The following is a 23,759-nucleotide window of genomic DNA, read 5'->3' as shown; positions in this document are numbered from 1 at the left end:
GCCTCAGAAGCAGCGGATTAAAGCTCCACAAACAACTTGATGTGCCTGCATCTGTTGAATACCTGAATAGACAACGAATCATCCCAAATTTAGGAGATGGACTTTGGGAGCAGGATATATTAACTTTTCCCCTTTTCCTTTTTTTGTGAGTGTAGATGTGTATGCTTCTGGGTGAGATTTTGTCTGTATAGCTTTGCTCTCACCGTTAGTCCTAGGGTTAGGTCCGTCCGTTTTTTTTTTTTTTTTTTGGCTTAAAAATTTTTTTTTTCCCTAATAAATGTTTTCTTAATAATTTTTTCCTTATTTTCTATTTTTAAAAAAAATTTTTAATAAGTTTTTTCATATTTTTTATTTTAAAAAATTAAAAAAATTTTTTTCTTAATAAATTTTTTCTAAATAATTTTTTTCTTATTTTTAGTATAAAAAATTAATAAATCTATTTTTAAAAATTAAAAAAAAATTTTTTTCTTAATAAATTTACTCTTAATAATTTTTTTTCTTATTTTTTATTATAATTGCTTTATTTTACTTTATTTTATCCTCTTTTTTTCTTTCTTTCCATTTTTTCTCCCTTTTATTCTGAGCCGTGTGGATGAAAGGCTCTTGGTGCTCCAGCCAGGCATCAGGGCTGTGCCTCTGAGGTGGGAGAGCCAACTTCAGGACACTGGTCCACAAGAGACCCCCCAGCTCCACGTAATACCAAACGGCGAAAATCTCTCACAGATCTCCATCTCAACATCAAGACCCAGCTTCACTCAACGACCAGCAAGCTACAGTGCTGGACACCCTATGCCAAACAACTAGTAAGAGAGGAACACAGCCCCATCCATTAACAGAGAGGCTGCCTAAAATCATAATAAGGCCACAGACACCCCAAAACACACCACCAGACGTGGACGAACCCACCAGAAAGACAACATCCAGCCTCATCCACCAGAACACAGGCACTAGTTCCCTCCACCAGGAAACCTACACAACCCACTGAACCAACCTTAGCCACTGGGGACAGATACCAAAAACAACGGGAACTACGAACCTGCAGCCTGTGAAAAGGAGACCCCAAACACAGTAAGATAAGCAAAATGAGAAGACAGAAAAACACACAGCAGATGAAGGAGCAGGGTCAAAACACACCAGACCTAACAAATGAAGAGGAAATAGGTAGTCTACCTGAAAAAGAATTCAGAATAATGATAGTAAGGATGATCCAAAGTCTTGGAAATAGAATAGACAAAATGCAAGAAACATTTAACAAGGACGTAGAAGAACTAAAGAGGAACCAAGAAACGATGACAAGCACAATAAATGAAATTAAAAATACTCTAGATGGGATCAATAGCAGAATAACTGAGGCAGAAGAACGGATAAGTGACCTGGAAGATAAAATGGTGGAAATAACTACTGCAGACCAGAATAAAGAAAAAAGAATGAAAAGAACTGAGGACAGTCTCAGAGACCTCTGGGACAACATTAAACGCACCAACATTCGAATTATAGGGGTCCCAGAAGAAGAAGAGAAAAAGAAAGGGACTGAGAAAATATTTGAAGAGATTATAGTTGAAAACTTCCCAAATATGGGAAAGGAAATAGTTAATCAAGTCCTGGAAGCACAGAGAGTCCCATACAGGATAAATCCAAGGAGAAACACACCAAGACACATATTAATCAAACTATCAAAAATTAAATATAAAGAAAACATATTAAAAGCAGCAAGGGAAAAACAACAGATAACACACAAGGGCATCCCCATAAGGTTAACAGCTGATCTTTCAGCAGAAACGCTGCAAGCCAGAAGGGAGTGGCAGGATATACTTAAAGTGATGAAGGAGAAAAACCTACAACCAAGATTACTCTACCCAGCAAGGATCTCATTCAGATTTGATGGAGAAATTAAAACCTTTACAGACAAGCAAAAGCTGAGAGAGTTCAGCACCACCAAACCAGCTTTACAACAAATGCTAAAGGAACTTCTCTAGGCAAGAAACACAAGAGAAGGAAAACACCTACAATAACAAACCCAAAACATTTAAGAAAATGGGAATAGGAACATACATATCGATAATTACCTTAAATGTAAATGGATTAAATGCTCCCACCAAAAGACACAGAGTGGCTGAATGGATACAAAAACAAGACCCATATATATGCTGTCTACAAGAGACCCACTTCAGACCTAGAGACACATACAGACTGAAAGTGAGGGGATGGAAAAAGATATTCCATGCAAATGGAAATCAAAAGAAAGCTGGAGTAGCAATTCTCATATCAGACAAAATAGACTTTAAAATAAAGACAGTTACAAGAGACAAAGACGGACACTATATAATGATCAAGGGATCGATCCAAGAGGAAGGTATAACAATTGTAAATATTTATGCACCCAACATAGGAGCACCTCAATACATAAGGCAAATACTAACAGCCATAAAAGGGGAAATCGACAGTAACACAATCATAGTAGGGGACTTTAACACCCCACTTTCACCAATGGACAGATCATCCAAAATGAAAATAAATAAGGAAACACAAGCTTTAAATGATACATTAAACAAGATGGACTTAATTGATATTTATAGGACATTCCACCCAAAAACAACAGAATACACATTTTTCTCAAGTGCTCATGGAACATTCTCCAGGATAGATCATATCTTGGGTCACAAATCAAGCCTTGGTAAATTTTAAAAAATTGAAATCGTATCAAGTATCTTTTCCGACCACAACGCTATGAGACTAGATATCAATTACAGGAAAAGATCTGTAAAAAATACAAACACATGGAGGCTACACAATACACTACTTAATAACGAAGTGATCACTGAAGAAATCAAAGGGGAAATCAAAAAATACCTAGAAACAAATGACAATGGAGACACGACGATCCAAAACCTATGGGATGCAGCAAAAGCAGTTCTAAGAGGGAAGTTTATAGCAATACAAGCCTACATCAAGAAACAGGAAACATCTCGAATAAACAACCTAACCTTGCACCTAAAGCAATTAGAGAAAGAAGAACAAAAAAACCCCAAAGCTAGCAGAAGGAAAGAAATCATAAAGATCAGATCAGAAATAAATGAAAAAGAAATGAAGGAAACAATAGCAAAAATCAATGAAACTAAAAGCTGGTTCTTTGAGAAGATAAACAAAATTGATAAACCATTAGCCAGACTCATCAAGAGAAAAAAGGAGAAGACTCAAATTAATAGAATTAGAAATGAAAAAGGAGAAGTAACCACTGACACTGCAGAAATACAAACGATCATAAGAGATTACTACAAGCAACTCTATGCTAATAAAATGGACAACCTGGAAGAAATGGACAGATTCTTAGAAATGCACAACCTGCCGAGACTGAACCAGGAAGAAATAGAAAATATGAACAGACCAATCACAAGCACTGAAATTGAAACTGTGATTAAAAATCTTCCAACACACAAAAGCCCAGGACCAGATGGCTTCACAGGCGAATTCTATCAAACATTTAGAGAAGAGCTAACACCTATCCTTCTCAAACTCTTCCAAAATATTGCAGAGGGAGGAACACTCCCCAACTCATTCTACGAGGCCACCATCACCCTGATACCAAAACCAGGCAAAGATGTCACAAAGAAAGAAAACTACAGGCCAATATCACTGATGAACATAGATGCAAAAATCCTCAACAAAATACTAGCAAACAGAATCCAACAGCACATTAAAAGGATCATACACCATGATCAAGTGGGGTTTATTCCAGGAATGCAAGGATTCTTCAATATACGCAAATCAATCAACGTGATACATCATATTAACAAATTGAAGGAGAAAAACCATATGATCATCTCAATAGATGCAGAAAAAGCTTTCGACAAAATTCAACACCCATTTATGATAAAAGTCCTGCAGAAAGTAGGCATAGAGGGAACTTTCCTCAACATAATAAAGGCCGTATATGACAAACCCACAGCCAACATTGTCCTCAATGGTGAAAAACTGAAACCATTTCCACTAAGATCAGGAACAAGACAAGGTTGCCCACTCTCACCACTATTATTCAACATAGTTTTGGAAGTGTTAGCCACAGCAATCAGAGACGAAAAAGAAATAAAAGGAATCCAAATCGGAAAAGAAGAAGTAAAGCTGTCACTGTTTGCAGATGACATGATACTATACATAGAGAATCCAAAAGATGCTACCAGAAAACTACTAGAGCTAATCAATGAATTTGGTAAAGTAGCAGGATACAAAATTAATGCACCGAAATCTCTTGCATTCCTGTATACTAATGATGAAAAATCTGAAAGTGAAATTAAGAAAACACTCCCGTTTACCATTGCAACAAAAAGAATAAAATACCTAGGAATAAACCTACCTAAGGAGACAAAAGACCTGTATGCAGAAAATTATAGGACACTGATGAAAGAAATTAAAGATGATACAAATAGATGGAGAGATATACCATGTTCTTGGATTGGAAGAATCAACATTGTGAAAATGACTCTGCTACCCAAAGCAATCTACAGATTCAATGCAATCCCTAACAAACTACCACTGGCATTTTTCACAGAACTAGAACAAAAAATTTCACAATTTGTATGGAAAGACAAAAGACCCCGAATAGCCAAAGCAATCTTGAGAACGAAAAATGGAGCTGGAGGAATCAGGCTCCCTGACTTCAGACTATATTACAAAGCTACAGTAATCAAGACAGTTTGGTACTGGCACAAAAACAGAAATATAGATCAATGGAACAGGATAGAAAGCCCAGAGATAAGCCCACGCACATATGGTCACCTTATCTTTGATAAAGGAGGCAAGCATATACAGTGGAGAAAAGACAGCCTCTTCAATAAGTGGTGCTGGGAAAATTGGACAGGTACATGTAAAAGTATGAAATTAGAACACTCCCTAACACCATACACAAAAATAAACTCAAAATGGATTAAAGACCTAAGTGTAAGGCCAGACACTATCAAACTCTTAGAGGAAAACATAGGCAGAACACTCTATGACATAAGTCACAGCAAGATCCTTTTTGACCCAGGTCCTAGAGAAATGGAAATAAAAACACAAATAAACAAATGGGACCTAATGAAACTTAAAAGCTTTTGCACAGCAAAGGAAACCATAAACAAGACCAAAAGACAACCCTCAGAATGGGAGAAAATATTTGCAAATGAAGCAACGGACAAAGGATTAATCGCCAAGATTTACAAGCAGCTCATGCAGCTCAATAACAAAAAAACAAACAACCCAATCCAAAAATGGGCAGAAGACCTAAATAGACATTTCTCCAAAGAAGAGATACAGATTGCCAACAGACACATGAAAGAATGCTCAACATCATTAATCATTAGAGAAATGCAAATCAAAACTACAATGAGGTATCATCTCACACCGGTCAGAATGGCCATCATCAAAAAATCTAGAAACAATAAATGCTGGAGAGGGTGTGGAGAAAAGGGAACACTCTTGCACTGTTGGTGGGAATGTAAATTGATACAGCCACTATGGAGAACAGTATGGAGGTTCCTTAAAAAACTAAAAATAGAACTACCATATGACCCAGCAATCCCACTACTGGGCATATACCCTGAGAAAACCATAATTCAGAAAGAGTCATGTACCAAAATATTCATTGCAGCTCTGTTTACAATAGCCAGGACATGGAAGCAACCTAGGTGTCCATCATCGGATGAATGGATAAAGAAGATGTGGCACATATATACAATGGAATATTACTCAGCCATAAAAAGAAATGAAATGGAGGTGTTTGTAATGAGGTGGATGGAGTTAGAGTCTGTCATACAGAGTGAAGTAAGTCAGAAAGAGAAAAACAAATACAGTATGCTAACACATATATATGGAATCTAAGGGAAAAAAAAAAAAAGAGGTCATGAAGAACCTAGTGGCAAGATGGGAATAAAGACACAGACCTACTAGAGAATGGACTTGAGGATATGGGGAGGGGGAGGGGTGAGATGTGACAGGGTGAGAGAGTGTCATGGACATATATACACTACCAAATGTAAAATAGATAACTAGTGGGAAGCAGCCGCATAGCACAGGGAGATCAGCTCGGTGCTTTGTGACCACCTAGAGGGGTGGGATAGGGAGGGTGGGAGGGAGGGAGATGCAAGAGGGAAGAGATATGGCAACATATGTATATGTGTAACTGATTCACTTTGTTGTAAAGCAGAAGCTAGCACACCATTGTAAAGCAATTATACTTCAATAAAGATGTTTAAAAAAAAAAAATAAAATAAAATAAAATAAAATAAAATAAAATAAAATTGGGTTCTGCTGGTGGAAAAAAAAAAAAAAAAAAAAAATCTTCCAACAAACAAAAGCCAGGGACCAGATGGCTTCACAGGTGAATTCTATCAAACATTTAGAGAAGAGCTAACACCTATCCTTCTCAAACTCCTCCAAAATGTAGCAGAGGGAGGAACACTCCCAAACTCATTCTATGAGGCCACCATCACCCTGATCCCAAAACCAGACAATGATGTCACAAAAAAAGAAAACTACAGGCCAATATCACTGATGAACATAGATGCAAAAATCCTCAACAAAATACTAGCAAACAGAATCCAACAGCCCATTAAAAGGATCATACACCATTATCCCAGGAATGCAAGGATTCTTCAATATATGCAAATTAATCAATGTGATAAACCATATTAACAAACTGAAGAATAAAAACCATATGATCATCTCAATAGATGCAGAAAAAGCTTCCCACAAAATTCAGCACCCATTTATGATAAAAACCCTCCAGAAAGTAGGCATAGAGAGAACTTACCTCAACATAATACAGGCCATATATGACAAACCCACAGCCAACATCATTCTCAATGGTGAAAAACTGAAACCATTTCCACAAAGATCAGGAACAAGACAAAGTTGCCTACTCTCACCACTATTATTCAACATAGTTTTGGAAGTTTTAGCCACAGCAATTAGAGAAGAAAAAGAAATTAAAGGAATCCAAATCAGAAGAGAAGAAGTAAAACTGTCACTGTTTGCAGATGACATGATACTATACATAGAGAATCCTAAAGATGCTACCAGAAAACTTCTAGAGCTAATCAATGAATTTGGTAAAGTAGCAGGATACAAATTTAATGCACAGAAATCTCTTGCATTCCTATACACTAATGATGAAAAATCTGAAAGAGAAATTAAGGAAACACTCCCATTTACCATTGCAACAAAAAGAATAAAATACCTAGGAATAAACCTACCTAAGGAGACAAAAGACCTGTATGCAGAAAACTATAAGACACTGATAAAAGAAATTAAAGATGATACAAACAGATGGAGAGATATACCATGTTCTTGGATTGGAAGAATCAACATTTTGAAAATGACTCTACTACCCCAAGCAATCTACAGATTCATTCCAATCCCTATCAAACTACTAATGGCATTTTTCACAGAACTAGAACAAAAAATTTCACAATTTGTATGGAAACACAAAAGACCCTGATTAACCAAAGCAACCTTGAGAAAGAAAAACGGAGCTGGAAGAATCAGGCTCCCTGACTTCAGACTATACTACAAAGCTACAGTAATCCAGACAGTATGGTGCTGACACAAAAACAGAAATATAGATCAATGGAACAGGAGAGAAAGCCCAGAGATAAACCCACGCACATATGGTCACCTGAACTTTGATAAAAGAGTTAAGAATATACAGTGGAGAAAAGACAGCCTCTTCAATAAGTGGTGCTGAGGAAACTGGACAGCTACATGGAAAAGAATGAAATTCGAACACTCCCTAACACCATACACAAAAATAAACTCAAAATGGATTAAAGACCTAAATGTAAGGCCAGAGACTATAAAACTCTTAGAGGAAAACATAGGCAGAACACTCTATGCCATAAATCACAGCAAGATCCTATTTGACCCACCCCCCTAGAGAAATGGAAATAAAAAGAAAAATAAAGAAATGGGACCTAATAAACTTAAAAGCTTTTGCACAGCAAAGGAAACCATAAACAAAATGAAAAGACAACCCTCAGAATGGGAGAAAATATTTGAAAAGGAAGCAAGTGACAAAGGATTAATCTCCAAAATATACGAGCAACTCATGCAGCCCAATATCAAAGAAACAAACTACCCAATCCAAAAATGGGCAGAAGATCTAAATAGACATTTCTCCAAAGAAGATATACAGTTTGCCAACAAACACATGAAAAGATGCTCAACATCACCAGTCATTAGAGAAATGCAAATCAAAACTACAATGAGGTATCACCTCACACCAGTCAGAATGGCCATCATCAAAAAATCTACAAACAATAAATGCTGGAGAGGGTGTGGACAAAAGGGAACCCTCTTGCAGTGTTGGTGGGAATGTAAATTGATACAGTCACTATGGAGAACAGTATTGAATTTCCTTAAAAAACTAAAAATAGAACTACCATATGACTCAACAGTCCCACTACTGGGCATATACCCTGAGAAAACCATAATTCATAAAGAGTCATGTACCACAATGTTCATTGCATCTCTATTTACAATAGCCAGGACATGGAAGCAACCTAAGTGTCCGTCGACAGATGAATGGATAGAGAAGATGCGGCACATATATACAGTGGAATATTACTCAGCCATAAAAAGAAACGAAATTGAGTTATTTGTAGTGAGGTGGATGGACCTAGAGACTGTCATACAGAGTGAAGTAAGTCAGAAATAGAAAAACGAATACCATATACTAACACATATATATGGAATCTAAAAAAAAAATGGTTCTGAAGAACCTAGGGGCAGGACAGGAATAAGGACACTGATGTAGAGAATGGACTTGAGGACACAGGGATGGGGAAGGGTAAGCTGGGACAAAGTGAGAGAGTGACATGGACATATATACACTACCAAATGTAAAATAGATAGCTAGTGGGAAGCAGCCGCATAGCACAGGGAGATCAGCTCAGTGCTTTGTGTCCACCTAGAGGGGTGGGAGGGAGACACAAGAGGGAGGGGATATGGGGATATATGTTTACGTATAGCTCGTTCACTTTGTTATACAGCAGAAACTAACACACCATTGTAAAGCAGTTATACTCCAATAAAGATGTTAAAAAAAAAATAAGAAGGAATGGATGAATGGGAATGAGCTTGTACAGAAAATGGGACTTGAATTTCAATTGGCAGAGTAAGGAAGAAGTCAAACCCTGTCGGTGGAGGGGTAGAATAATCTGCAACCATAGAGGGAGAGATGAGAAAAAGGATAATAAATTGCCCATCCTGATGCATCCATGGAAGACTAGAAGATGGTAACACTGGATGGGCAATGTAGAACCAGTTTATGAAGAGCCTTGGATACCAAGCTAAGGAATTTTACTTCCTTCAGCAAGCCACAATGAGTCCTGAAAGGCATTTAAAGAGGGAGTGACATGGTAAAAATGGTATCGGCTGAATTAAAGGGATAAAGTGTAAGTTTTAACATAAAAACATATACTATGTTTATTATTTATTTTAATATGAGATAGAATAAGGCCTTATAATTCTTTTAAAAAAATATTTCTTCACAGTTCTTAGACATTTATATTCACTCTTAGGTTCTAAGTTTTACTGCTTCTATATATAAATCTAGCCCATGAACTGCAGAGGTTGACCATGGCATTGTTGTATGCCTGGCCCCAAGAACACGAGGAGGACTCAGATCTTCACATCACTGCCACACACAGCACCAGGTGGCTTCCCAGCCTTTTGCAGCTTCTGTGTTGTGCATAGATTGAGTGAGCTGGTGGAGCCTGGGAACGTGCTGGGCCAGCATATTCTTGGTCAACTGATGGTGCACTACTGAAGCTTTATTGCTCCCTTTTTTTGGAATTCTGTATCTTTCCCATGTTTCACATGTCGTGGATAAATCTGTGAGCCACCTAAGTATCCCAGCTTTCCCTGTTCGGAAGTTGGTGTAGGTAAGCAAACTTGTACTGAGATTCAAAAGGACCTGTGTCCTCCTTTCTTGAGGAGGAATAGAAATTAGTTGAAATTTCACCCTTCACCACTGGGCAGAGGCCTGTGTGCTCTCTAAACAACTACTTGTAGTACTACTGGTCCCTCTAAAGCCTGAGTGCGTGTGTGTTTTAAGCATATCTCAGCTGTGTCCCAACTCTACAAGAGAAACCTTCACAGAATCCCATCCAGACAGAAGGATCCCTCATCTCCCTGCTCTCCACCCCACCGTATCACCTGCTTGCTGCTTCCCTTATTTTACTAAGTTATCTTGTCCAGCCAAGGGTGATATTAGAGTCCCATCAGTACTCTGCTGGTGAGTCTGAGCTAAGGTTTGCCTGAAGTCTGCCTCTGCTCCCTCAGAGGACAAGTTATTTTTTGCAGGATAGTCTTGGGAGTATTGAGCTGATTCTGTGTTCACAGTAATCAAAACAAAGCTAACAACTGGAGCTTATTCCAAAATCAGTTGCAAGTTTAGAGACTTCCCCAAATGGATTCAAATAAGTACAGACCAAAACATTGTCCCTTCAAATGGATCCAGGCTGCCCATCATAAAAAAATGGATCAACAGGCTAGTCATCTGGGAATCACAAACACTGCTCACGGTGCACCCAAGTTAGCTGCATAATGCGGGCATGGGAAACCCTTCGACTTGGCAGCGGTCTGCTTTTAGAGGCAATATAGTGCTTAGGCGCCAGGGTCTAGAACCAGACTCCTCAGGTTCAAATCCACCTCTGCCAATCACAACAATGCAAATTTGAACAAATTGTCTCTCATCTGTTTCAGTTGGCTCATCTATAACATGGGATTAGAAATATTCCTTACCTCTTAGGGTCCCTGTGGAAATCAAATGAGTTAATATACATAAAGTGCTAGAAGAGTGTCTGGCATGTATGTAGTAAGTGCTAAAACAGTGCTGGCAAAACACAACTTCACAGTCCCTTCCACATCACCTCAGTGCAGTGTCCTGTCTTCATTATTCCATTCATCCCAGAATCCTTTAGTCCAGAGCGCTTAGTGGGTGAGTGGATTGGATTGGCAACACAGTTCTCCTTTGAATTTCTAGGGCTGGACCACCGCCCACTTTGTTGTTTCTTCCCATTTTCTGAGCATCACAAAATGTAATACTCTTGTGTCAAGGGATCCAGGATAGTATTTTAACATTTTATAGCCTCTTTGTAAAGCTACCTTTTCAGTTTTAGAGGAGACAGTTTTATGACTCCCTTTGATAACCACTTAACTATTAAGACCCAAACAAAGAAGAGGAATGGTCAAAGGGTATCAGGTACCCCCAGACAGCTAGAGTCCCACTTCTTGAACATTATTCAAGTTAGCTCCAGGACTCATAATTCTGTGTTTTCATTTATTGTTACAATAAAGTAAATGGTTCTTTTATCCAAATGTTATTTCCTGGCTATTAATTCAGTAGTTATTTCAGATTGTAGCACTCCTCTTTGATTTAGGGATATGGTACCTTATAAATATTTAAAAGTTGAAGACTGACACTTGGAGAAATTGACTTTGATTTGTTTTGTTAATAACCTATGGCTAGAGTAGTTATAGTTTTGGAAGAGGTGGCCCCATTCTCTACCTATCAGAAGAGATGGGGTGCATATGGCTCTATAACAAGGAAATTTGGGGATGCTCTTCTCAAATCTTTTGCAGACTAGACCTCCATGTGCACCTCCAGAGGACACACACTACTCTTTATTCTTCATAGATTTCTCCAGAAACTGCTCTTGAACCCAGGAATGTAGATGAAAACTATCCATACTTCTCAAAATAGCTGAAAACGGTCATTCCTGAAAGGCTTGGGACTTTCTCTGCATGTACAAGTGTCAGCAAGGGTTTACGACAGGGCTCAGGATGATCTATAGACTGGTATTATTTAACTGTGGATCACTCAACCTAGTAGGGGAAAAAAGACAAGGTCAATAAGGATGGGTCTTGGTGAACCAGAGGTCATCTTACATTTTTCAACCTAATGTTCTTATTTCCTTTCCATTAACATTTCATAATGAAAAAATGCCTATATTCTTTAATTTTTAAGATAATTAAGCGAATTTAGTGCCTTTGAAGGGTAGAGGATTTATAATGGCATCAGTGAATATACTATTAATAATCCACGAGACAGGGGCACCTGGAGAGCAGCAATGCAGGCTCCATTGCCATTTCTGCTCTTTGGCAACAAGCTGTAAGAGGGTTGCCAAAGCAGAACCAAACTCCTCTCCTGAAACCAGAAAGACTTGTGTCTTCTGGGACAAGGCTTCTACCCTCTTGGGAAGTGGTTTTCCAGTTGTATTTGAGTTTGAATTTGAACAAATTACAATAAGCACAGAACATTCTAAGTACATGGCATTCTCTGTATGCAAAGCCCTGAAACATGTGATGGAAGTAGAGAGTCATTCTGCAGCTTCCCTAAGGGAAAGAAGCACGCCATCTGCCTCTGAGATTTTTACAGCCTAATAAGTGAGGTCAGGGTGACACAAGTGAACACATGGGGACACAGAACAAGAGAAAGAGGTCTACGTGGTTGCAGCCAGGCCATGCACACAGAAACAAAGGGGCTAAATCCAAAGGCTGGATTACCTCTGAGTTCTCCAAGCTGATCATTTAAGGCACCATTTAATAAAGATAATTTCAATGATTTCTAGATAAAAATGGCAGAGTAAACACACTCATTTTCTTTTATTCCTTCCTTAAGCCCCACTAAAACAACAATAAAGGGACTTTTTTAAAGACATAAATTCTCAAAGATAAAGAAATTGGGAAGGGATTTAACCATGACAAAATTTTGAAAGCTAGAAAACAGATGGATGAATATTAATTCAGCAAACCCAAGAAAGCCAAAATAAGCTAAGTGGGAAAAGCTGAGAGGTAAACAGATTTATGCCACAGACCCCTCTCCCCCAAATACTCAGGAATTGGCTAATTAAGTACCTTTGGAAATAGGGATGAAGGTAGGGCTATAAACAAGAAAATGGAGAATCTAAGAAGCAGTTAGATCTCCAGATCCTTCGTCCCACACGTCCACTCCATAAAGACTGGAGGCTTATCCTCTGAAGCGGGTATAATAGCAGGTCTTTGGGATAGGAGGACAGCAGTGCAGAGCTTGAGGATAGGAATACAGGCTGGAAACAAGGGGATTGAATGAAGTGATATACCAATGCTGAGCTCCTCCAATCCCCATCCCTGTAACACCCAGAAGATTCTTCTCCGGGGAATCTGAGTAGCTAAAGAGCAAAGGCCCGAAGATACAGACATTCGGTAGCTTCCCCAAGGAAACAGGTCAGTCAGATCCCTCTTCAGAGAAGCCCCCAGAAGCTCTAATAGAAGCTTTCAGAGCCCCATTTTTAAATGGGGGCTGAAAACCAAAGATCACCACACAGCTAGGGAAAACTTCTAATTCCTCTAAAGCAGTCAAATATATTAAAATGATTAAGGAAGGATAAGCTGATTGAGAAAGAGGCTAAACCATCAACAAGTGGATTAAGAATGTATTTACCATTGTGGTGAATACACATAATGGAACAATATTCAGCCTTAAAAAAGAAGGAAATACTGTCATATGGTACAACATGGATGAACCCTGAAGACATTATGCTAAGTGAAATAAGCCAATCACAAAAGGACAAGTACTGCATGATTCCACTTACATGAGGTATCTGAAGAAGTCAAATTCATAGAGACGGAAATGAGAATGGTGGTTGCCAGGAGGGAGGGGGAAATGGGACGTTGTTGTTCATTGGGTACAGGGTTTCATTCACACAAGGTGAAAATGTTCTAGACATCTGTTGTACAACAATGTAAATATAGTTAACAATACTTAAAAATTAAGAGGATAAATTTATGCTATGTGTTTTCTAACCACAATAAAAAAGAGAGAGACTAAAACAAAATGAAGGGAGTGAAGTAAACTCTGAAGGGAGAAGAAAACGTTAAATAGAATTATTAACATCCTCAGAATGGCAAGAGAAGACATTGAATCCATGAAACAAAATTAAGGTGCTATTAAAAATTTTTTTAAAACCCAGACAAAAAAGAAGAGCTCTTAGAAATGAAAACTGTGATATCAAAATATCAAGAATAAGGAGAGAGAATATTTCCTAGAAAGTAGAGAAAAAAGAAAAGAAATGAAATATAGGAGGAAACAGAGAAAAGAAAAAACCAGTACAACGGTCAAATAAAGGAAATTCCAGAAAAGGAAAGAAGGGAAGAAATCATCAAAGAGTGCATTTTTCAATTTTTCCTGGAATTAAAGGACATGATTTTCCAGATTAAAGGGCACACCAGGTACCTAGGATTATGATTAAAAATAAACTCACACCTAGGCACATTTTCATGATATTTCAGAACTCTGGAAGCAAAAAGAAGATCCTGCGAAAACAGAGAGGGAGAAGGAGTCATTTTCAAAGGTAATGGATTCACAATAGCTTCTGACTTGTCAAAAGTAACATCTGAAGCTAATAGAGAATGCCTTAAAAATTCTAATGGCATGATTTCCAACCTAGAAATTGATATCTAGATAAACTATCAATCAAATGTGACAATAATATGAAGACATTTCAGACATGCAAGCTCTCATAAATTTACCCATCACACACACCTTTTCTTGGGAAGCTATTGGAAGACATGTCTCACCAAAATAAGGAGAGAGCCAGAAAAGAGAAAGATGTGGGATACAGAAATAAAAGAGAGATGAAGACACCCCCAAAATTATGGTGAAGAAACATCCAGGATGAAAGCTATATACCAGGCTGAGAAGACTGCCAGTCCAGATTGCAGTTCAGAAAGTTTCAACAGAGACTTCTTCATAAAACTGATGGAATACCCAAAGTATCTGAATATTTTCAGATGAGATTTAGACAATTGGTGGAGAGTTTCGAGGTTGAATTAGTGATAAGGATGGAGAAAACTAAGCGCACATTAAGGAAGACAGTTATTAACTCTGAGAATACAAAATGCTGTCAAGGAAAGGAAAAGTAATCATACTAAATTGCATGACTTAGCTATGAATATCTTTTACAGAGTCATTATAGTATAAACCCTGAATATTTCTCTAAACAAAGTTATTATATTATTATACTGGGGAGTGAGAAGGGATAGTGTATGAGGTAGCACAGGTTGACAGATACAGTGTAAGACAGCTTCATCTTCATCTTCAATGGGGGGAAGTTAGTAGATAGTGCTTAAATCAGAAAATAATTTAAAAATAAAATCACAAGCACCTTACTTTGCCATATACCCAAAAAAGTGTATCTAGATGATCTGAACGTGGTTGCCTCTAGGTAAGGGAAAATTTTGGTACTGGAAGAGTTCTGCTAGTGTGTGTGTGTGTGTGTGCGCGTGCACGCGTGTGTAACTAACCTTGCAGATCTAACTTACTCTTAAAACTATGTGCATGTATAACTTTGATTTTAAATTATTATTTTTTAATTAATTAATTTTTTTTTAAGTATTTATTTTTGGCTCTGTTGGGTCTTCGTTTCTGTGCGAGGGCTTTCTCTAGTTGCGGCCAGCGGGGGCCACTCTTCATCGCGGTGTGCAGGCCTCTCAGTATCGCGGCCTCTCTTGTTGCGGAGCGCAGGCTCCAGACGCGCAGGCTCAGTAGTTGTGGCTCACGGGCCCAGTTGCTCCGTGGCATGTGGGATCTTCCCAGACCAGGGCTCGAACCCGTGTCCCCTGCATTGGCAGGCAGATTCTCAACCACTGCGCCACCAGGGAAGCCCTAAATTATTTTTTTAATATTTCTTTATTTGGTTGTGCCGGGTCTTAGTTGTGGCACGCAGGATCTAGTTCCCTGACTAGGGATCGAACCCGGGCCCCCTGCATTGGGAGCGTGGAGTCTTAGCCACTGGACCACCAGGGGAGTCCCTGATTTTAAATTATTTTTAAAGCAAAAAGCAAGGCTTTAAAGTGCTTCGCATGAGGCCAGGAACTCCAAATAAGGACACCTACACACAAAGACTATTTCCACCACCACCGTGTTTGAATTTCACAAGTCTTACCTTTTTCATTCCAAGGAGCTAGATTCTACAAATACGTTAATATAGTAAAATGATTCACTGAAAGATAAGCTGATTAATTTTTAACAAAAATAAACAATCAGCAGAATAGCAGGCAAATTGTCCCATAATGTATGTATTTGTTCATTGTTCTTCCATGTTGTGGTGAATAACCAGTGTTTGGATTTTAGCCTAGAGGTGTGTGCTCCTATGGAGGAGCATGGGGCTGAGAAGGAAGGATTGATTCAGTAGTTTCTGGGATGCTTAGAGTGAGCAGAGTTGGATTTCATTGCTCAGCCAAAGTGGTCCCAGGGCATAAATTACTCTTTGGGTAGTTTACACCCAGTGAATAGACTAGGAATATGAATACAGAATGGTCCCTGATAATCTGAAAACATAGAAATGATTCCCTTACCAAGAGTGGCCCAATGAAACCAGCAAAAATAATTATTCCCAAAGACTTTTTATGCCCTTTAAGTTTGTGTAGGGCAACTGACTGACAGCTGCTTAACATGAGTGTTTTGAAAACACTGAATATGTACGACCAGTATTATAATTACGTTGTGATGTTTTTATAGAATGACACTAAACTATATTGCAAATTTATTCCTTCAATGAAACATATGCTCCAAACATCTCTATCCTATTAAGAAACACATTTTGCACTAGAAATGTGCTGTCTGATCCTTTCCATCTTTCTGAATACACAGAACATGTGTGTAACAAAGAGCAAGTACACAGCTACAGGATATAAGGATGCAAGAAACAAGGCAAAGTGGTGTATTCCCATGTCCTTCTCCTGAATAGTGGCAATTAAAATTCACAGCTGCTGGCTGCCCAGATGTTTCTTGTGTTTAGTGCTCTGTAATATGCATCAGAATATACTGTATGACTGCAGTTTCAGTAAACTGGACTGCTTTGTATTCTAAATTCTGCAGACTAGATCCAGTGTGTATATTTTTTCTTCAGATTAGCTTCCCTCTCCCCTACCCCCTTCATTTGCTTGGGGCATTAGCAGTTCAGAAACAAAAGACATTTCCAGCTCAGACTTTAGCTGTATCAGAGTGTAAGTGCAGGTCAGGTCTGATTTATGTGGCACGTCTGATAAGCAGGAGAGGAGAGCAAGATGAAGGGTTTGGGAAAGCTGGTGAACTTGGCTTGACTTATGTCTTCTGCTTTTGTAGGCAGCCAACATCCCTTTGGTGTCAGAACTTGCCATCAACGACATACACTTTGATGACTTTTCTCTCGACGTTGACGCCATGATCACGGCTGCTCTTCGGATGTTCATGGAGCTGGGGATGGTACAGAAATTTAAAATTGACTATGAGGTAAGATGTTCTGTCATGGGCAATCCCAGGAGTGCACCTGGAACAACATGGTACCCACTTTGAGCCTCAGGTTTCCCGAATACAAATTGGGGAAGTTAATACTTTCCCTGCACACCTGGTGGGATTACCGTGAGAATCGTGTGAGATGTTTGTGGAAGGACTTCGACGGTTGAGGGTTACTCAGACAGAAGACATCATTTTGGTAATGGTCCACCGGAGATACATACAACTTCCTGACATAACCTTTCCCTTCCCATTTCAGACACTGTGTAGGTGGCTTCTGACAGTAAGGAAAAATTATCGGATGGTTCTGTACCACAACTGGAGACATGCCTTCAACGTGTGCCAGCTGATGTTCGCGATGTTAACTGTAAGTGTGTTCGGTGACGATGGAAGGTCATCTGTCACTTGTGAGGACCTACAGGCTTCCCCTTCACGTTCCCGTTTCTCTGACAAATTGCCCTGTGACTTATTTTATGTTGGAACTTACCTACCTTGGTGATGGGAGTCTATATTTCACAATGATCTCTGAGCTTTAAGGCTGTAAAATCACTGACACCTTGAAGCAGGTGTAGTCTTGGAATGATTGCTTTAGTCTCTTTTTAATGTTTTATCTTGGGAAACTGTTTTTTTTTAACAAAAGAAATGCTTGGATTTTCAAAGCAATCTTTTTGCAGAGGATATGGGGATGAATGACTAAACAAAGAGATCCACTGGATAAGACTTTCTAGGCTGGTAGAAAGCCAAAGAAGGGGTGTGTGAACATTACCCCCAGGGACACGAGAATCCTGAGAGATACTTATCTGAGAGAAGGTCCAGGGAGGCCCCGGGAAGGAAGGAGTAGGAGTGAATGCTCTCAGGGTTTAGGGGTACACTAGGCTTCAAACCTTTGCTCCAGGTGCCGTAACTCAGTTAATGTGGCCAGTCTGTTTTAATGGAGACAGCCAGGGCAGCTGGCCAGATGTAAGCCTTGGAATTTAATCTAAAAGGAAATGTTTGTGGCAAAGACTGAAACAAAATCCTCTATTCACCTCCATTTGCTGGCAAAAAATAAGGCTTGTTTTGGTTTTATTTGCACGTACACTGTTAAGCTATCATCAAGTAAAATGGTTTCTGGCTTAAATATATTGGTTTCTTTGGCCTCCTGGTGACATATACATATATATGTGCCCATATGTGTGCGTGTAAACATATTTACCACACACACAAAAAAGAGAAGACCTGTTTTGGATTCTCATAACATAAATCCAAATACCTTACATCTTTGCACCCAGATTAAAATTTAAACCCAAAAGAAGGAATTCCAAATGACATTTTCCTTTGGTCCACATGAAGGAAGACTTCTGTTCCTTCCTCATGAAATGTTCTGCCCCCTTCTCTGCCTACTAAAATTTTACTCAGTCTTTAAAAGGCATTGATCTAATGCCAGTTTTCCCATGAAGTCTTTGCTTTCCATTAATCATCAATAATTTCAGTAATCATCAGCAATCATCAGTAATTACTTACTTCTCTGCACTGTGCCTAGTACAACACATCTTTCTTTCTGCTGTGTATTTTAAGTTAAAGATCTCTCATTCTCCTATAAAGTAAGCAGCTTGAGGCTAAAGAGATAATTTGTTGTTCTTGCAATAATCTTAATTTATCTATCTGTTGAGAGCATCACCAACACCCTATACTCAATCATGTACTTGGTAGGTTTTCAACAAATTTGTGTTGGATTGACTTGAACTCAAATGCACATGTAGCATAAGAAGATGAGACCAAAATGTCTTCATTGTTATACTCAAGGACTTGTTTTTTGGGTCCTCAACTGCTTAAGGAGCAAGGAGAATAACCTGGAAAAACTGGACTGGCCCCATCTCGCTGTAACATACACCATGAAAGCAGCCAAGTGAGGAAGGAAGATGCTTTGAGCTGTGAGCCTTAATTGCTCAAGTGCCAAAATTACACGGAAAAAAACCCAAAAAAACCCTTTCGTCTTGCTTTTCCATATCAGACCTCAGTAGACAAGGAATAACTTTCTGTATGCAGAGTTTATGTACATGGCTCACAGAGGACATTTAATAAATAAATTATTAACCTGTTATTTTGGAAAACATATGGATTTGTGGTGAATTCCCAAAATAAGTAAGCGGGAACCTTGTTCAACAAAGGGTTAGAGATGTCAAAAGCAGAAATAGATTTTACAACAAGCCTTAAAATAGTTGGGATGGGGGAAGCTGGCAAGAGCTTCGGGATCAGGTGGACACTTAGGAGAAAATGGAATCCATACCCAGTTTTCTTCGGTAAATGTTTCCACAATATGGACAATCTTGAACCTTTTCAAGAAATTGAAGACAGCAGAACTCTCAAACTATGTCAACCACAATGGAGGTACTCTTACTGCCAAAATATTTCAAGGGTATAGTTGTTTTTGCAAGTCCGCTCAGCAACCTTGAAGAGTATCACTCTTTGAGAAAGTCTGGGTTTTGTTTTTGTATTAATACTAGCTCAAAAAGAGAAGAATTCACTCTTAAAGTTCTCCTGGTTGGGGGTGGGGCTGGGGGGTAGGGTGGGCAGAGGTTGCAAAATAAAAACATGACTTTGGCAAAAATACATTGGTGAATGTTATTTTTTTCTCCCTCACATTGAATAGAATAGCCACATCTGGAAAAGATATTATTTTCTGCTCATTAAATGTTGCTGAACTTGGCTAAGGGTTTCAGTAGGTTGAAAATGTCAACTTTTGTTTGTCCCTAACACAAGCAGTCTCCTCTCCAACTTGACCATGGGCAGCCTGGTTAATCAGAATTTTTTCACTAAGAAAATAATTATAGAAATAACAAATATTACTTGATCAGGGAAGAAAAAGTGAACTTAATTCCCTCATCAATTCTAACTTCTGGAATACGACCTCAGTAGGCAAAGTAGGCAAAATGATAACTTACTTTTCTCCATGAGTGGGCACTAATGCTTCAGGTACTCCTGAAGACTGTTAGGGTCTTTCACTGTTTTGTTCTCATCAGTGATTTTATTTCCATTCTAGTTATCTCATATTCCATTTGCATGTGTTGAGTTAGAACCAAAAAATGAAAGTAAAAAATCATCATACATTAACCCCTGGATTCATTCATTCAGCCTGAGTCACAAAGCCAAGAAAGCATGGCGCATGTGCACGAAATTTTCCTCTAGATGGCACTCCAAGGCAAAGTTTCCCAGCCAGTTGCCTGGAAAGAAGGATTGGGGGGGTGGGGGGGGAACCTTACCAACATTCCCTGAAAATGCTTCTTTTCTTCTAAGACAAGAAATACTGAGACACACACGCCACACTCTTTTCTTAAAAGAGACACCAACAAAGCCAGTGTGTCCGAAAAGAGCCCCTCCTATCAAGACGGACCTGTATTAGGGCTGCCTCCTTGCCCGCAGAGGCTATTAGTGTGAATAGTACGGCACTCTCCATGTGTCTAACATCTGTGGGTGTGTATTTTTCCAAGCCCATTGTCTCTGGGAATGGGAAGATGCACATTTGTGTGTCATTGATGAGCAAAGTATGACACGATGTACAACAGAGCAAGCAAATTATACATATAAGAACCGGTTTCCCAACCTTTAACCCTAAAATAATTTCAGACACAGAATATAAAGTTATTCATTCATGAATGAATGAATGAATTCATTCATTCATAATCATGTTTTGCAACAGTATTCCACCTCATGTTTAGGTAACAAAGAGGTTTTGTTCCTTTAGAAATTAAAAAGAAAAAGAACAAACTGCATTGTAGGATAGGCAATTTGATGTATAAACGGTGGAAATTTAGTTCACTGGGAATTCTGTTAATGACTTATTAAATTATTACAAGCCTCTGGCCTGAAATTCCAAATATTAAAATGAAAGCTTCAATCTTATTCTTTGCTTCTAAAGAGATATTTAGGTAGTTAAAATTTACCAAATATTTTTAATTCCTCGGATAAATGCAGTCTGCAGTGCCAGTTACTATTTGTGGTTAAAACAGGGAATAAAAACCTGCAGATAGATCAAGAATAATTTTACAAATTCTCTTTATTTATAGAAGCTTGTAGAATAAATATTCCAGCAAGCGCATACATAGTGAAAGACGATAAGCACATTTCTTACATGCACAATGTAGACCAGATACAGGAACCGACCATGCTTTTGTTTGTATTCTGTCAAATAAAAAGGCATGTGGTGATGCCAAGGTTGCAGAGGCGTTTTTCGGTTTTATAAATGATGTATGAGCTCTGACAGATTTAGTCAGATTTAATCTGACAGATTTCTGATATGGAAAAACAGGTTTCCTTAAGAGTCAGTATTCTTCACTATCCCATAAATGTACTCATTAGCACTTTGGGCTGCGCCCAGTATCCTGTAGGGTTCAATAAAGATTCACTGAATGAGTGGATTCAGTTTAGGGTGATATTATTCAGGGACCCATGCTGCTCAGTGTCCAGTTTTTCAAAAAACTATAAAATGATGAACAACTATCGTTGCTAGAAATCTTGTTCTTCCTATCGCACTAAGGTTCAGCTAGGGTTCATATAGAATATTATGATCTTGTAGAATTCACTGGATATGAAAAGAGATGAGCACATGATCACATTAAAATTTATGGTAGTGCTGGCGGCCTGGTGCTGGTTGGAAATTGCAGTTAAACACTAATAATAACCAAGTATCGCAGCAAACACATTGACTCCTCCTGACATTTACTGGGGGCTTCTTAAATCTTAAATGTGGAGGTAGCGTGTTTAAGTCCATATTTGGGTTGTCAACAAGGTTATTTTCAGAGATAAGCCAAGTCATTTTACTGATAATTCAAACTAGAGAGCAGAAGGGACGTTTAGGAAGAAAAATCCGTCCTGTTCACTAGCTTGAGGATAATGTGCTGTCCTCTGTCTGCCGTTTGCAGAGAAGTCCTTGATTTCTGAGGTAGAAAATTCCTTCTGGAAGGAGATCTTAGAAGCACAGTTGTAATTCTTCCTCCCCTTCCAACCCAGAGAAGGACAGAACCAGTTGAATTTTCAAATAAAATATTTTTGCTCAATAACCAGAATCCTAATCTTGACGGAAATCTAGTTTCTTTGTAGATTGTAACGTTGGAAGGTACAAAGAGATCTATGGTTTTGTTCTGTAATTCACAGTAACAAAGTAACAAACAATAACAGTATTTATTATCATCAAACATCACTTTACATCACATTTCCTTATCACTATAAGTAGTAACTAGTTATATTTACTTTAAAATAAATAGCATTATCAGAATAATACAATAAAATCTGTATGTTAGAAACACCAATTCTTTAATCGTCATGTAGGTATATCTTGAATTCCAATGTAACTTCAAAGAAGGCAAATTTTTAATTTAGGAAAGGAGTGATTTTTAATGCTTTTGCAGAATATCAGCACTGGGCACTATGGAGCTAATCAATTTGAATACTGTGTTTAAATTACATTTAAGACTCTGGCTTTTAATCATTTAAGAAGGGTTCTATTTTTATTCTCTCTGGCCACCTCTCAGAGCTCCAGTGAGGCACCCCATGCTTCTAGCTGACATTCCCTTTATCCACACTTATTTTACAAAAGGAAAAAGGCAAAGCCACACATACTTAATAACCTGGTGCGCTAATAATCAAACAAACAATTGGGCAGAAGGATAATGCAATCCATTTCCTCACACAGGAGAGTACCCTCCATAACTCACTTTAAGCGCTGCCATTCGTGAGTTATGGGTCATTCCCTTTCTAGTGAAAATAAATTCTCCCGCACCATCAGCCAGAGCTGAGTATTTTTCTTAGGACACATAAATTGTAAAAGTGTATGAACATAATCGTGCCGGTGTTTCGGGGAGAGTATAAGCTCTTGTCCATGGACACAGGCTTGTCAGGAAATGTATGTGGTTTCAGGGCTGGGGCTGCCTAGTTACAATATAGGATTTTTGATTACAGTGAATTTATTCCTGAGATTTTTACGGTGTTGGTAAACTGCTTAATCTGTCACTCTGTATTTTATGACGCCAGCCAAATCCTCCAGGTCAGGGAGACCCAGGAGTAGAGCCCCAGTCATTTTTCACAGCCTCCATTTTCCACGGTTTATGACTTAGTAGCGGCACCTTCTTGAGGCTGAAACTTGGCACCTAAGGGTGTCAAGCTGGGAACTTTTAAAAGTTTTTTTTCTCTAGTCTCATGTTTAATTTTAGCTCAATGATGCCTAATAAAAATTTGGGTAAGTTTTGAAGAGGCCTCATATTCTTGAAATTCATCAACCTGGCTTTTTTGTGGCACTTGGAGAGGACTGTCTGTCTGCACAATTAACGTGCACCAGGTGATCTGCTTCATTTTCTGTGCTCACACACCGCATGTTATATTATATTCAATTCACTCGTAATTTATCATAAAATATAATCCATATTTCTAAACATGAAAAACATGCCATCTTTATCCAAAAAATCATAAAGCGCATATATTCTTAGTATTGCAA

General features: G+C 38.5%; 1 protein-coding gene across 1 annotated transcript in view; it reads left to right on the top strand.

Moving 5' to 3' along the window:
* PDE11A (phosphodiesterase 11A) overlaps positions 1-23,759 on the top strand; it is a 437,737-nt gene that overhangs the window by 327,440 nt on the left and 86,538 nt on the right. The window contains exons 11-12 of the mRNA XM_061202501.1: positions 17,141-17,287; positions 17,550-17,657. Coding sequence (XP_061058484.1) covers positions 17,141-17,287; positions 17,550-17,657 — 255 coding nt within the window. The remainder of the gene's footprint in view (positions 1-17,140; positions 17,288-17,549; positions 17,658-23,759) is intronic.

This window comes from Eubalaena glacialis, chromosome 1 (assembly GCF_028564815.1).
Source record: "Eubalaena glacialis isolate mEubGla1 chromosome 1, mEubGla1.1.hap2.+ XY, whole genome shotgun sequence".
In the NCBI taxonomy this organism is placed as follows: domain Eukaryota; kingdom Metazoa; phylum Chordata; class Mammalia; order Artiodactyla; family Balaenidae; genus Eubalaena; species Eubalaena glacialis.
Note: the sequence above shows the minus strand (reverse complement) of the source record. Positions and strands in the feature narration are given on the sequence as shown.